The sequence below is a fragment of the Natrix helvetica genome (genome assembly GCF_964273705.1).
Source record: "Natrix helvetica genome assembly, chromosome: 7".
Lineage (NCBI taxonomy): Eukaryota > Metazoa > Chordata > Lepidosauria > Squamata > Natricidae > Natrix > Natrix helvetica.
Genome location: NC_138558.1, coordinates 66,277,303 through 66,293,104, shown reverse-complemented (window position 1 = coordinate 66,293,104; position 15,802 = coordinate 66,277,303). Strand labels below are relative to the sequence as shown.

Sequence of the window (15,802 nt, the reverse complement as noted above, 5' to 3'; positions counted from 1 at the left end):
TTGCCACAGTTGGTAAGTGAATTACTAGAGTTGATGTTAGAAACCTGCTTGTTAAGTGAATCTGACTTCCCCCTTGACTTTGCTTGTCAGAAGGTCACAAAAAATGATCACATGACCTTGGGGCACAGCAGTGGTCGTAAGTATGAACCAGTTGCCAAGCATCTAAACTCTGATCACGTGATGCTGCAGATTGTAACTGTGAAAAATGGTCCCACGTCACTTTTTTCCGTTAAGTTGTAAATTTGAATGTCACTAAATGAACTGTCTTAAGGGACGTGGTAGCTCAGTGGCTAAGACGCTGAGCTTGTCGATCAGAAAGGTCAGCAGTTCGGTGGTTCGAATCACTAGCGTTGCGTAATGGAGTAAGTTCCCGTTACTTGTCCAAGCCTAATTGTTCGAAAGCACGTAAAAAATGCAAGTAGAAAAATATCTTTGGTGGGAAGGTAACAGCGTTCCATGCGCCTTCGGCGTTTAGTCATGCCGGCCACATGACCACGGAGATGTCTTCGAAAGCGCTGGCTCTTTGGCTTTGAAATGGAGATGAGCACCGCCCCCTAGAGTCAGGAACGACTAGCACGCATGTGTGAGGGGAACCTTTACCATTAAATGAACTGTTGTAAGTTAAAGACTACCTGTATGTGAATTGTCTAGCATTATGTAGGTGGCATATAAGGGAGGAATGAAATAATGTCATCTCAACCTTGACAACTTTAAGATGTGGGGCCGAGGAATTCTAGAAGTTGAGAAACACCAAACTTAAAAAATGATATACTTCTGTCATTTTTAAATGTTAAAACAAACGTAGGTACCAAAAAAGAACAATAACCTTTCATTTTGTTTCACTTTGTAGTCACGGACGTCTGCCTTGTAGATCATTTTGTGAAGCTGCAAAAAAAGGATGTGAACCAATCCTTGCGATGGTCAATTCTTCTTGGCCAGAGTTCCTCGCCTGTTCCCAGTTCCATAACAACACTAAAAGTAACAATAGCACCAAGGTCTGCTTCTCCCCACAAGGGGAAAAATGGAAAGGATGTAAGTTTTCTCTCTCTCTTTTTTAAAGTATGCTTTTAGCCAGAGTAAAACTGTGTTGTAATATATTTTTATGGAAAATTAAATAGTTTTTCAGGGAGGAAAAGTAATGGGAAATGTTTAGCAAGCTAATGGAAAGAAATAGGCAATAGTTCATCAGGCAGTTATTTGCTAAAACAACAACAGAAGCTACTGTTGGGGGGTATTATGAAAAGTATTTGTATTTATTCGTTTGTCAAACATGTATGAGATAACAGGTATAAATGCAAACATGGATATGAATGAAAAAAATGAATACAAATAGATGGGGACAGTAAGACAGAGACGTTAGGCACGCTGGTGCACTTATGCACGCCCCCTTTACGGACCTCTTAGGAATGGGGTAAGGTCCACGATAGACTGTTTAAGGTTGAAGTTGTGAGGGTTAGCGGATGTAACAACGGAGTCAGGTAGAACATTCCAGGCGCTGACCACTCTGTTGCTGAAGTCATATTTTCTGCAATTTGGTTTGGAGTGGTTTACCTTGAGTTTGTATCGAGTGTATTATTGAGGTTGAAGCTAAAGAAGTCCTTGACAGGTAGGACATTGTAGCAGACAATTTTGTGTACTGTGCTTAGATCATACCGCAGGTAGCGCATTTCCAGATTGTCCAAGCCCAAAATTTCAAGCCTGGTGGCATAGGGAATTCTATTGTGAGCAGAGAAGTGGAGTGCTCTTCTCATGGAGTACCTCTGGACCCACTCAATCGTATTAATGTCCGATATACAGTGTGGATTCCAAGCAAATGAGCTGTATTTAAAAATTGGTTTGGCAAAGGTTTTATATGCCCTAGAGATGCACAAAACCTGGTCTTTTTAATTTGTTAAAGATACAAACTGAAATACATCTAATTCATAGTCAAAACTAAATGCCGGTCAGATATCATTTGTCGTATCAGTACACGAGGTTTGAATCAAGTACTGAAATCCAAATGAGGTTAAATCTGGGACATCAAAAGCACTATTAGCTGGTAGCCCTTGAGATCTGGGGCATCCTCAGAAGCTAAACAGATCGATATTAAGTAGTACTTGGATGTGGAAAATCCAGGCCTCAAGGAAAGAATGGGAAATTAAAAGATATTTAGGGAAAAAAACAATGGCAAACATTTTCCACATAATGCCAAACACACCCCATGGAGGTTTTTATGAATTGAGTTTGACTTGAAGTTGGAACAGATTTAGAATAGAGTAGAGTAGAGTAGAGTAGAGTAGAGTAGAGTAGAGTAGAGTAGAGTAGAGTAGAGTAGAGTAGAGTAGAACAGAACAGAACAGAATAGAATAGAACAGAATAACACAGTTGGAAGGGACCTTGTAGATCATCTAGTAAAATCCCCTGCTCAAGCAAGAGACCCTACACCATTTCTGACAAATGGCAGTTTAATCTCATCTTGAAAGCTTCCAGCGATGAAGCTCCCACAATTTCTGAAGGCAACTTCTGTTCCATTACAATACAATAGTAGAGTTGGAAGGGACCTTGGAGGTCTTCTAGTCCAACCCCCTGCCTAGGCAGGAAACCCTACATCGTTTCAGACAGATGGCTATCCAACATCTTCTTAAAGACTTCCAGTGTTGGGGCATTCACAACTTCTGGAGGCAAGCTGTTCCACTGATTAATTGTTCTAACTGTCAGGAAGTTTCTCCTCAGTTCTAAGTTGCTTCTCTCCTTGATTAGTTTCCACCCATTGCTTCTTGTTCTACCCTCAGGTGCCTTGGAGAATAGTTTGACTCCCTCTTCTTTGTGGCAGCCCCTGAGATATTGGAACACAGCTATCATGTCTCCCCTAGTCCTTTTTTTCATTAAACTAGATATATTCAGTTCCTGCAATTGTTCTTCATATGTTTTAATCTCCAGTCTCCTAATCATCTTTGTTGCTCTTCTCTGCACTCTTTCTAGAGTCTCCACATCTTTTTTACATTGTGGCGACCAGAACTGAATGCATTGTTTTCACTGTCTGAAAATTTATCCTTGTTTCTAGGTTAAACCTCTCCTTGTACAGTTTCCATCCATTATTCTTTGTCTGGCCTTCAGGTGCTTTGGAAAATAGGTTAACCCTTCCCCCCCTCCTTTGTGGCAGCCCTTCAAATATTGGAACACTAGTCCTTCTCTTCACTAGACTAGCCATACCCAATTCCTATAACCTTCATATGTTTTAGCCTCCAGTCCCCCAATCATCTTTGTTGCTCTTCTCTGCACTCTTTCCAGATACTCAACATCATCAACATTTAATAGACTGGTTCCATGCATCATCTAAAACAGTGTTTCTCAACATTGGGCACTTGAAGATGTGTGTGTTCTGACCCACCCTTAGCAGAACCCAGAAACAGACTCCTTGTCCTGAAAAAAAAACCCTCTTTATTTAACTACTGTGAATTCATGGTATTCACACATAGAAAAGTCCAGGCAATAATCCTTTCCAAGGTTAATTGCAATAACAGACCTTATCAGTCCTTGGATAATTGCCAGACCGAGAGCTTCCAGTCGCAAAGCTGCAAATTAAACTCTCTCAAGCAATCTCTGAGACTTGAACTACGATGAGTAAATCTTCCGAATGAAAGCCAAATGGTTGTCTTCTACGATGCCTCCCCTTTTGATTCTATCTATTCCCCAACCAGGGAGGGGCTGTTCAACATCCGTGTGTGCTTTTCTTCCTGAGTCGGCTCCTGGTACTCAATTATCCTCCTCTCCTGACAGCACTGCGCATGCTCACATCTGGAACAGGCCCCAGCTGTTCTTCCCCACTTATCTCTGACTCCAAAGGCAGCTGGGAAGTGCCGGACAGCCCTGGCTCTATCTCTGCTTCCAACGCAGAGCACCCATCAGAGCCTTCCCCAGACTCCAGAACTGGCCCAAGTTCCTCCCCAACCTCCTCCTTGTCCGAGTTTGCCACCAACAGTGTGGAGTTTAACTCCCAGAAATCCACAGCCAGAATAACTGGCTGTGGAATTCTGGGAGTTGCAGTCCACACATCTTCAAGCAGCCAAGGTTGAGAAACGCTGATCTAAAAGATAAAACACTATTTACAGAATGGCTGGGCTCATCCATTGTATAACTCAAACGGTATAACAATACTATTATCACTTGATTCACCTATTGTGCCAAGTTATAATATGTTGCATATTAGCTTTATTATGACTGAGTCACTGCAAATTGTAATTTATTCAATAAACCACAGATAAGCAAAACTATAGTTTAGTTAGTATGATGGATATATTGCATGAACTTAGCCAAAATGTAACATAGAGGAACACAAAATCCTGGCACCCATAAGACAGTGATGGAATACGATCGGTACGCCCTGGTATGGGCGTACTGGTGCCTGCTGGGAGCATCAGGTACCACTCCGGTACAGTGCTCCGGAGGGGCCACCTGCCGGCCCGCCCTTCTTACCGGTATTGAGCCGATCGGGGGTTACGCGTACAGAGCAGCTGAGCAGCTGGAGCGTTGCGGAGCGTCATGGGTGGTAAGTACGCATGTGGTAGACGCCTGGCCCTGTTGCAAAGTACTGGTTGCACCGGGATCCGGAACTCACCACTGCCGTAAGAGATTCCTTTTGTATTATATATATGAACTGGATTTTAAAGGAGGGTAAATATGTAAATATTTTGTGGTTCAGTCAATGCATTTTTGCTAAATTAGCCTCAATAAAATAAATGGAACAATAAAAAAAATCACTAGAATAAATCTTTTGTGTCTAAGATAAACTATATTTGGTTGTATTAACATTTCTGTCCTTGCGTGACACTGAAGCTATTTTAAAAGTCCTCATTTTAAAAATTTGAGAGCTTGTGTTCTGTATCTTCAGATGATAACATCTCTTTTTGACAGATGCGTTGCTTTTAGAGATGATGCTCTTAGAGTCAGGGGTCCTCAAACTATGGCCAGGAGGCCGGATATAGCTCGCCAAAGCCATTAATCCAGCCCATGAGGGACCACAAGGCTGCCCCACCTATCCACCGCCCCCCACCCACCTTCTGGAGGCTGAGGAGACCAAAAACGGGAAGCGCAGAGGCCTCAGGAGGTTAAAAATGGGCCCGTTTTAGGGTGGCAGAGGCCGAGGAGGCCAAACAGGTCCGTTTTTGGACTCCTCAGCCTCCTCAGAGCGAGGGAGGGAGGGAGAGAGAGGGAGACGCACCACCCCCACACATCCCTTCACTAACCGGCTTTCCACCCCCCAGGAGCATAACAAATTGTGTGTATTGCTTAATGGACTGCTAAATTGGCTGTGCCCACCCAGTCACATGACCACCCAGCTACACCCACCCAGTCACATGATCACCCAGCCATACCTGCCCAGTCACATGATCACCTAGCCACACCCACCCAGTCACATGATCACCTAGCCACACCCACCCAGTCAGTCTGGGCCCCCCCAACAGTCTGAGAGACCGTGTATTGGCTCCCTGTTTAAAAAGTTTGTGGACCCCTGATATAAAACATCATATATTTTAAAAGATAAGAAAACTTTCAATAGACTTGATTCTTATTCCAGTCTTAAAAGAAGTGTGCTAAAAAATTATTGAAATTTACTTTTAAAAACGCCATTCACTGAATTAGAAAAATTTGTGCATTTACTTCTGTTGTGGCCCACCAACAACCAGCAGAGCTGGCAGCAGATTCAGACAGTGAGGAGATTGGGGAAGAACATGGGCCAGTCCTGGAGTCTGGGGAAGGCTCTGATGAGGACTCTGTGTCAGAGGCAGAGAGGGGGCCAGAGCCATATGCCAGTTATCAGCTGCCTTCAGAGTCAGACATCAGTGAGGCAGATGAACAGTTGGAGCCTGTCCCCAGTGTGCGCATGCACAGAGTTGCCAGACGAAGGGTACAGCTAAAGAACAGGGGTTGACTTGGGAGTAAGGCCACAGGTGGATGTTAAATGCCCCCTCCCAGAGGAAATAAAAGAGGAGCGAAAGGGGAGTGGGGTTTGCAGGAGACAATTAGTTCACTTAATCGGTTCGTGACTCTCCGAGTCTCCTTGCCAAGTTTTGCAGATATCGGCCTGGCAGCTCTTCAAGCCAGATAAATCCTGTAATGACTGTAAATCCTCCTTTGAAAGACTTTGCTGGACGTGAATGAGCAGAATTCACAGTAAATTAATAAATTGTTTTTTTGTCGGGATAAGGTGTTTGCTTCATGCTCTTGGGAAGCCTTGGTCAGAACAACATATATATTCTTTATTTGTCATTGTACATTTACACATACAACGAAATTCACGTAACGCCCAGAGACCAGTCGCAACACCCATAACACAAACACACACACACACACCAAAAAAAAAACACCCTCTTCCCCTGAACCACCCATACATCCATATAACAGACCAAGTAGTGCTGTCCAATAGCTCACTGATGGTGACCCTTTAGTTCATTGTTAAATGCAATTATAGCTCAGGGATAAAAACTATTCAGAAGACGTGTGATCCTAGTTTGAATTGTTCTGTATCTTCTGCCATCAAGGCAACAGTCTAAAAAGATTGTGATCAGGATGGGAAGAGTCTCTGAGGATGTTATGCAACTTCTCAAACGGCGAGATGTGAACATGTCATCCAGGGCTGGTAGCTGGAGCCGGATGATATTCTGGGCAGTTTTAATAATTTTCTGTAGAGCTTTTTTGTCCACTGCAGAGCTGCTCCCACACCATGCAAGAATGCCGTATGTCAGGACACTCTCAATGGTGCTGCGATAGTAGGACAGAAGTAGATGCTGAGATAGATTTATCTTCCTTAGCATTTTCAGGAAGTACAACCTCTTCTGTGCCTTCTTCACAAGCATGTTAGCATTCATGGTCCATGAGGGGTCCTCTGAGATATAAATGCCCAGAAATCTAAAGCTACCAACCCTTTCCACCTCCTCGCCATTTATGTACAATGGTAAATGTACATCTCTCTTCTTCCTGAAGTCCGTTATAAGTAGGGTTCTTGGTGTTAAGTGTAAGATTATTTTCTTCACACCACAATGTCAGCCCTTGTATTCCTTCCTATAAGCAGACTCATTGTTCTTATCAATGAGCCCCACCATTGTCGTGTCATCTGCAAATTTAATAATTGCGTTGGTGTTATACAATGGGGTACAGTCACGTGTGTACAAAGAATAGAGGAAGGGGCTTAGCACACAACCCTGGGGGGCTCCTGTGCTTAATATCAGAGTAGAAGAATGGTGAGATCCCATCCTTACTGACTGTGGCCTATCTGTCAGAAAATCCTTTATCCACAAACAAATCCTCTGATTTATACCCAAATTGGACATTTTAAGAAACAACCTGTTGGGTAGAATGGTATTAAAGGCAGAGCTATAATCCACAAATAGCAACCTTACATATGTTCCCTGTTGTTCCAAATGGTTTAATACAGTATGGACAATAATAGACATAGCATCATCGGTTGATCTATTTCTCTTACATGCGAATTGGTATGGATCCAAAGTAGATGGAAGACTAGCCTTAATATCGTTACATACCCGTATACATACCTGTATATCATAGATCAGGGGTGTCCAAACTTGGCAACTTTAAGACTTGTGGACTTCAACTCCCAGAATTCCCCAGCCAGCCTGGCTGGGGAATTCTGGGAGTTGAAGTCCACAAGTCTTAAAGTTGCCAAGTTTGGACACCCCTGTCATAGATATTAATATCTTTGTATACTCCCCTTCAAGGGGGCACCCATGGGAGGTCAACAGTGTCAACAGATTGGGGCTTCACACCTGCCATTTTGATCCTCCTGTGGATACCCTACCCATTTGTTCAAGCATCTCTTCATTCCATCCTAAATACCCTTCCCACCATAAAGAACCACTGATACATTATGACAGGTACTCCTTAATTTACAACCTTTTCTTTTAGTGACCAAAGTTATAGTAGCACTGTAATTATATTTCAAGTGACCATTTTTCATAATGGCTAGTACAATATCCCCGCAATCATATGATCAAAATTGGGAAGCTTGGCTATTTGCTCGTATTTAGGACAGTTGTGGTGTCCTGAGGCCATGTGATCGCGTTTTGCCACATTCTGGGAAGCCCAAGCAATGGGGAAGCCAGATTCACTTAACAAATGTATTACTAACATAAAAACTGCAGTGATTTGCTTAACGACTGTGGCAAAAAAGATCATAAAATAGGGCAAAACTCACTTCACCACTGCCTCACTTAGCTACAGAAATTTGAGCCTCAATTATTTGCAGGAACTGGGTGTGTCTAGTTTAATGAAAAGAAGTACTAGGGAAGACATGATAGCAGTCTTCCAATATCTCAGGGGTTGCCACAAAGAAGAGGGCGTCAAACTATTGTCCAAAACACCTGAGGGCAGGACAAGAAGCAATGGGAGGAAACTAACCAAGGAGGGAAGCAACTTAGAACTAAGGAGAAATTTCCTGACAGAACAATTAATCAGTGGAACAACTTGCCTCCAGAAGTTGGGTGATGTTGGATAACCATTTGTCTGAAGTGGTGTAGGGTTTCCTGCCTAAGCAGGGGGTTGGACTAGAAGAACTCCAAGGTCCCTTCCAACTCTGCTATTCTATATTCTATTCTATATTCTAATTGTGGTCGTAAGTTGAGGACTACTTGTATTCCCATCTGCTAGTTATAAACTCTCAGAGAATTTAATTAATAAAACAAGCTATAAATGAATCAGACTTCAACAGGGAGTAAGTACCTTATGCACTGCACCTCAGAGCCACTGAAGCTTGGAGAGAAATAATACCATAATTTGTTGAGTTGGCTGAATTATTTTTAACCGTGAAGATGTTCTCGTCTTCTTTAATACTTGATTTTTAAAATTATTATTATGGAGTGTTTTTAGATTTGTTTTATGTTTTTCTTTTATTATTCGCTGCCCAGGGTCACATTCTGTTTGCTGTATACATGCAAGGAATGGATAAAAAGTTCAGCATAGTTTGATGGAAGTATTATATTTCTACAAGTTTTTCACGTTTTTCAGCACACGTAGTAATGAAAATTAGGATTCATCAGTCATTCTTGCTTCTTTCTGACCTTGCTTATTTATCCAGAAGGACAATACCAAAATGACATTCCTGTGTCACCTCCCTAGAAATTAAAAATAAAAGTCCACATATTTTTCTTCCTATCCTCCCTTCGCATCCTTTATTCCTCTCAGCAATCAGAATTGGACATGGCTTTTAAAACATGATTAATGAGGGGGAAAATAACTCTGGAATTTTTTTCATTACTGTAATTATTTACATCTTCATTGGAGTGAACACTTTGCCCGCATCGTTGTATCTCACCCCCAGGATATGATTGAGGCCAAATTAATGTTTCTGAATTCCTATCTTTGAAACATCAGCTAGTTGGAAAACAAAGGTAGTTTTTTTCAATTGCCACAGCAAAGGCTGAAATTTATTAATCTTTATTGTATGCTTAAAATAACAACTTTTTAAAATATTAAATGCAAGTAATCTTCGAGTTACAATCACAATTGAGCATTTATGTTTCTAAGTGAAATATTTGATAAATGAGTTTTGCCCCATTTTACGACTTTTCTTGCAACAGTTGTTAAGGGAATCATTGCAGTTGTTACGTTAGCAACACGGTTGTTAAGTGAATATGACTTCCCCATTGACTTTGCTTGCCAGAAGTTTGCAGAAGCTGATCACAAGACCCAGGAAAACTGCAACTGTCATACACATGAACCAATCCCCAAGCATCTGAATTTTGATCATGTGACTGTGGGGATGCTACAATGGACTTAACTGTGAAAAATGGTCATAAGTTGCTTTTTTCAGGGCCATTGTACTGGTTACTAAATGAACAGTTGCATTGTGGCTGGCCAGCGGAGCTAGCAACAGAGTTGGAGAGTGAGGAGGTTGGGGAGGAGCATGGCCAGTGCCGGAGGTTGGGGAAGGCTTGGACAAGGGCTGTGTTGGAGGCAGAGACAGGGCCAAGGCCATCTGGCAGTGATCAGGTGCCTACAGAGCTAGACAGCAGTGAGGCAGAGGAACAGCTGCAGCCTGTTCCCAGTGTGCACATGTGCAGAGCTGCCAGAAGAAAAGAACTCAGATATCAGGGTAAACTTGGGAGTAAAGTTACTGGTAGAAGGTGATTAGCCCCTCCCAGAGGAAATAAAAGAGGAGTGAAAGGGGAGTGGGCTTTTGCAGGAAACAATTTGTTCATTCAATCATTTGATTCATTTCAGGAGTGTGAAGATCTGTCCATGAATCTCAGAGACTCTGTGCCCAGCCTTTCCTTGCACAGCACCTCATTTGGAAAATATCTACATGGCAGCTTTCCAAGCCAGATAAGGACTGTAGTCATAAATATTCCTTTGAAAGACTGTTTGCCAAGCCTTGTTGAATGTGAATGAGAGGAATTCACATTTATTTAATAAAAGGGGTTTTGTCGGGACCAGGCTCTGCCTCATGCTTTTTGGAGAAGCCTAGGTCAGAACAGGTTGTAAGTTGAAAACTACCTGTAGTTACACTGAGTGAAATTAAATTCAAAAGGGCTTGACTTTTAAATAGTTCCTTTCATTCCTTTCATTACTTCCCCAGAAGGAAAATAATCAGTGCAGAGATATCTGGTAAGCCAGATGAAGGTAAGCCAAATTAATTCCTGAATGGATCCTCTTAGGATGCTGAGCCATGTGTGTTTAATATTGGTTTATTAAATAAGCTACAAATGATATTTGTGAAGCAGTCGTGCAGGCTCCCCCCATTTCTCATAGAAGAACAGCTTCCTGCCTTTTTCATGAAAGGTGGGGAAAAGAAAATTAGAAGCTTAATGGTTTTGCATTTTCTATATATATAAAGCTCCCAATTGGAAATAAAACTACTTATTGGAATTCTTACAATATCAAGTGAATTCTTACACATACAATATGCGTAGAGTCAAGGCTTTTCTCAGTTGCAATGTATGGTTGTGAAGGTTGGACCATAAGAAAGGCTGAGAGCCAAAGAATTCAGGCCTTTGAACTATGGTGCTGCGAGTCCCTTGGACTGCAAGGCGATCCAACCAGTGAGTCCTAGAGGAGATCAACCCTGACTGCTCTTTAGAAGGCCAGATCCTGAAGAGGAAACTCAAAGACTTTGGCCACCTAATGAGAAGGAAGGACTCACTGGAGAAGAGCCTCATGCTGGGAAAGACTGAGGGCAAAAGAAGAAGGGGACGACAGAGAATGAGGTGGCTGAATGGAGTCACTGAAGCAGTAGGCAAAAATGAGCTGCCATTCCACAAAAAAAAATGATGCCTTTTTGGCTTCATCCTTACCTCCCCAATATGTGTCTTGGTAATAGGTTGTTGAACACAGCTCTTGATCTACTGTAAAAATGGTTGCCTGCATCTCCTCTAGAGATCATGACTGTGATACATAACTCTTGAAGACGTTTTGGAAATTCACCGCGTGTAGCTGCCAGTTATATGGAGACCATATGGTTTGGGCTAATCATTTTTCTTCTTCTGTTTTTCCATCCGATAATGAAAAATGACTGCACAGAATAAGGCAACCAAGGCAAATAAGATTATTTAACATGCAAAAGCTTTAAACTAAAAGCATAGAAATAATTAAAGGACATTCTGTTAGAATCGCAAGCAAGGCAAGAAAGAAACGTGCACGTTTTAGAGATAAAACCCTCCCTGTTGCTTTGGGCTACATATTTTACAGAACCATTTTGTTCTGACCAAGAGCATGAAGCAACGCCGACAAAACCCCTTTTTGTTAATTGACTGTGAATTCTGCTCATTCACATCCAGCCAAGTCTTTCAAGGGAGGATTTACAGTCACAGGCCTTATCTGGCTTGGAGAGCTGCTAGGCCGATATCTGCAAAACCTGGCAAGGAGTCTTGGAGAGTCACGAACCAATTAAGCGAACTAATTGTCTCCTTCAAACTCCACTCCCCTTTCGTTCCTCTTTTATTTCCTCGGGGGGGGGATTCATCATCCACCTGTGGCCTTACTCCCAAGTCGACCCTTGTTCTTTAGCTGTTCCCTTCGTCTGGCAACTCTGCACGTGTGCACACTGGGAACAGGCTCCAGCATGCACGAGCACTTTGTGCACTCAGTCTGGAAAAGTGATAGAACATCACTGTTTTAGGTTGTCCAAGCCCAAAATTTCAAGCCTGGTGGCATAGGGTATTCTATTGTGAGCAGAGGAGTGGAGGACTTTTCTTGTGAAATATCTCTGGACTTGCTCAATTCTATTAATGTCTGATATACATTGTGTATTCCAGGCAGATGAGCTGTATACGAGGATTGGTCTGGCAAAGGTTTTGTATCCCCTAGTTTGCAGTATAATGTTACCGGAGAAGAAGCTTCACAAAATTAGGTTAACAACTCTTAATGCTTTTGGGCAATGCTGTTACAGAGAGCTCTTGGGCTTAGATCGTTTGAGATGAGTAGACACAAAAGTTTCATACGGATAAATAAAAAAAATGGAGTTGAATGTAGCTCAGTCAGCAAGTTAGGAACTACACATATTCAGGAGGTCATACTCAAGACTGGAGTGTTGTTTCCCATGGAAGTTCTCTGTCCCAGAGTTGTGTATTTCTCTTTTCAAGGGTCCTTACTGAAAACTTTGTCCCACTTTCTTGATCTTTGTGTCATGTATGAAGGTTGAGGGGTGGACTCAGGGGACTCGACCTGCAGATTTGCTTCTGTAACAGGGGGCTGATTCCCTGACAGCTGAAATGTGGTGGCCAGTCTTGCAAACTTGTGTGCAGGTCCTGTCTCATCTGCAGATACTGGAGAACATGCCGTCCCTGGAGTTGCAAGGTCAGAAAGTACCGAGCTCTCCTCCAAATTGAGTCAGACAGGCCCATAATCAGAGATATTTCATTTTAATGTTGCTTGTGACTCATCAGGAATAAGCTGATCTCCAGACATTGCTGTGTACATGATCTCAGTAAAATGTATTATTTTTCCCAGCTACAGTATATTGCACTAGGTTTTCCACAATTGTTGTGGGCCGCCAGTGGCCAGCAGGACAGTAAGGACGTTGGGGAGGAACATGGGCCAGTCCTGGAGTCTGGGGAAGGCTCTGATGAGGGCTCTGTGTCGGAGGCAGAGAGGAGGCCAGAGCATCATCAGTGAGGCAGACGAACAGCTGGAGCCTGTTCCCAGTGTGTGATGTGCAGAGTGGCTGGACGAAGGGAACAGCTAAAGAACAGGGGTCGACTTGGGAGTAAGGCCACAGGTGGACAATGAATGGCTCCTCTCAGAGGAAATAAAAGAAGAGTGAAAGGGATGTGGAGTTTGAAATGCTGACAGACACCTAATTGCCAATTAGTTTTGCAAGGCCAAACGGAGCAGAGTCCAACGGAGCTTTTCAGAGTTTGAACCGACCAGAACAAACTAATTGCTTCCTGCAAAGGCTCACGTCCGTTTGCTCCTCTTTTATGTCTTATGGGAGGGGCCAATCATCTCCAAGCCTTACTCCCAAGTCCCCCCTTTTTTCTTAACTATTCTTGCCTTCTGGCAGCTCTGCGCAGCCGCACACTGGGAACAGGATCGCACTGTTCTTCTGCTTTGCTGATGTCAGACTTCGGAGGCTCCTGAGGCTTTGGGGGCAGCACATCACTATAAGATGGCCTTTGCCCCTCTCTGCCTCCTACGCAGAGCCCTCGTCTGAGCCTACTCCAGGACTGGCCCATGTTCCTCCCCCACCTCCTCACTGTCCGACTCTGCTGCCAGCTCCGCAGGCCATCAGTGGACCACAATAGTGGCCTTCTTGGTCAGAATCCCCATATCAACAACGGCTGCAGCTGTCATGTTGTCATACTGTGCAAAACAAGATTTCCCCAGATCCATGGGATGGGAGGTTTCCATTACAGCCATAAATGTCCCAAGGAAATATAAACAAAACAAGGACCTAGTTACTTGCGGGATCGTATTCTGCCCCATACATCCCTGCGACCAATCCGCTCGCACAGAGAGGGCCTCCTCCAGGTGCCGTCCACAAGACAGTGTCGGGGGGCGGCGCCTAGGAGTAGAGCCTTCTCTGTGGCGGGCCCAGCCCTGTGGAATGACCTCCCTCCGGATATTAGGAATACCTCTGACCTCCGCTCCTTTCGTATTAAGCTTAAGACCCACCTATTCCAAGCAGCTGGCCTGGCTCAACTTTGATCTAACCATATCGCTCCTGACGGGCTTTTACTGGGTACTTTATTTTAATTATATTTAATTATCTAGGGGTTTTTAAATACTGTATTTTAATTGTTTTATTTATCAGCCGACCTCCTCCTTGTGTATGTCTCGGTATATGTCTCTGTTATATGTTTGTTTTGTCCATATTTATTTCATATGTTTCATTGTACGCCGCCCCGAGTCCTTCGGGAGAGGGTGCGGCTAAGAAATAAATATTTATTTATTTATAAAACTGTATTCAGGACCTCACAGCATCCTTGTTGTTGGATGAGAAAGACTCCTCTCCATTTACATGAGGCCTGAGGACATTCGGCTAAGGGACAACTTCAATGAACAATTTTTAAAGAGCAAAAAGATGGGATGAGTGATAACAGCATTAACATTCTGATTTCAAGGAAGCTGTTTCCATTACTGTTTTGCGAAAATAAATCTGTGTCATGTTTTCCAACCTCTTTACACCCACAAAAATATGTCTTTGCTGTACTAATGGACTGGAGCAAGCTTTGAAAACTCTGGAATTTTGGCTCGAAGAGAGACTTTGCGGTTCCTGGACAGCTTTTGCTGGAAGACTTTGTTCTGAGATGCAGCCCCGAGCTGTTTATTGTTGATATGGGTGTGTGCCACATGCTTTGATTCTATGGGAAAAGCAACCCCACTAGTTCACACAGGGTTTAAGCTGAAGAGTTTTGCAATCCTGGGAGCATTGATATCTATGGGATTAGAGGCACGTGCATAGTGCATTTCTTGGATGTGGGCTTTGTTTGTTGGTTTTACAATAAAAAAATCATTGTAAGTTATTTAGGAACAGGGTTTGGTTTTGTTTGTATGTGCCTTTGTTAGGGTCCCGGCAACTATGTGTACACTAAATCAGCGGTCACGAACTGATGGTCCATGATAAAAGTTTGGTGGTCTGCAGAAAAATTATTTGCATTTCTTATATTGCACTAAATCAGGGGTCCTCAAACTACACCCCCTGGGCCGGATACGTGCTTGTGTTGTAGCAGAGAGTCTCCCCCTTTGGGGTCTTTTTGTGCGGGTTGGAGGGGGGCATAAATTCCGACTAGGGGTCTGCTTCAGCCTCCTGGTGAGGGGCTTTGGGCGAAGGCTGGAGGGAAGAGTCGCTGGTGGCAAAAAGCCAGAGGGCCTCGTTCCAGTGGGACTGCATCATGGCCTGGAACTGGCTGACCATCTCAGTCCACTGAGCCTCCAGGCGCCGGTACCTGGCCTTGCACTCCCACTTGGAAAGCCTATGCTCATAGTCCTCAGTGAGGTGTTTCTGCTGAACCTCCTTCCTGGTAAGAGCCAACTTGAACTGAGCCAGCTGTTTTGCCAACTCTTTCTCACGGTGACTGCTTAGCTCCAACAACTGCTTCCTGCTGGGGCCCCACAGAGCCTGAGTAGGCAGGTGAGGAGTGGCTGGGAGGGAGGGGAGGGGCGAGTGGAGGCTGGTGAGGCTCCCCTTGATGTGAGTGACATTGAGTTGCCCAGGCCCACCCTGTCACATGACTACCTAGCCACGCCCGCCCACCCAGTCATTAGGTAGATTAGTGGTCTGCAGGATTTAAAATTATGAATTTAATGGTCCCTGAGGTCCGAAAGGTTGGTGACCCCTGCTCCAAATAGCCATCAACGTACAATTGGCTGC

At 43.6% G+C, this 15,802-nt stretch overlaps 1 protein-coding gene across 1 annotated transcript in view; it reads left to right on the top strand.

Annotated features, from left to right (window-relative positions):
• The window catches only part of CORIN (corin, serine peptidase), a 118,052-nt gene that overhangs the window by 45,434 nt on the left and 56,816 nt on the right, over positions 1-15,802 (top strand). Inside the window, exon 5 of the mRNA XM_081959718.1 lies at positions 851-1,032. Within this exon, the coding sequence (XP_081815844.1) occupies positions 851-1,032 (182 nt within the window). The remainder of the gene's footprint in view (positions 1-850; positions 1,033-15,802) is intronic.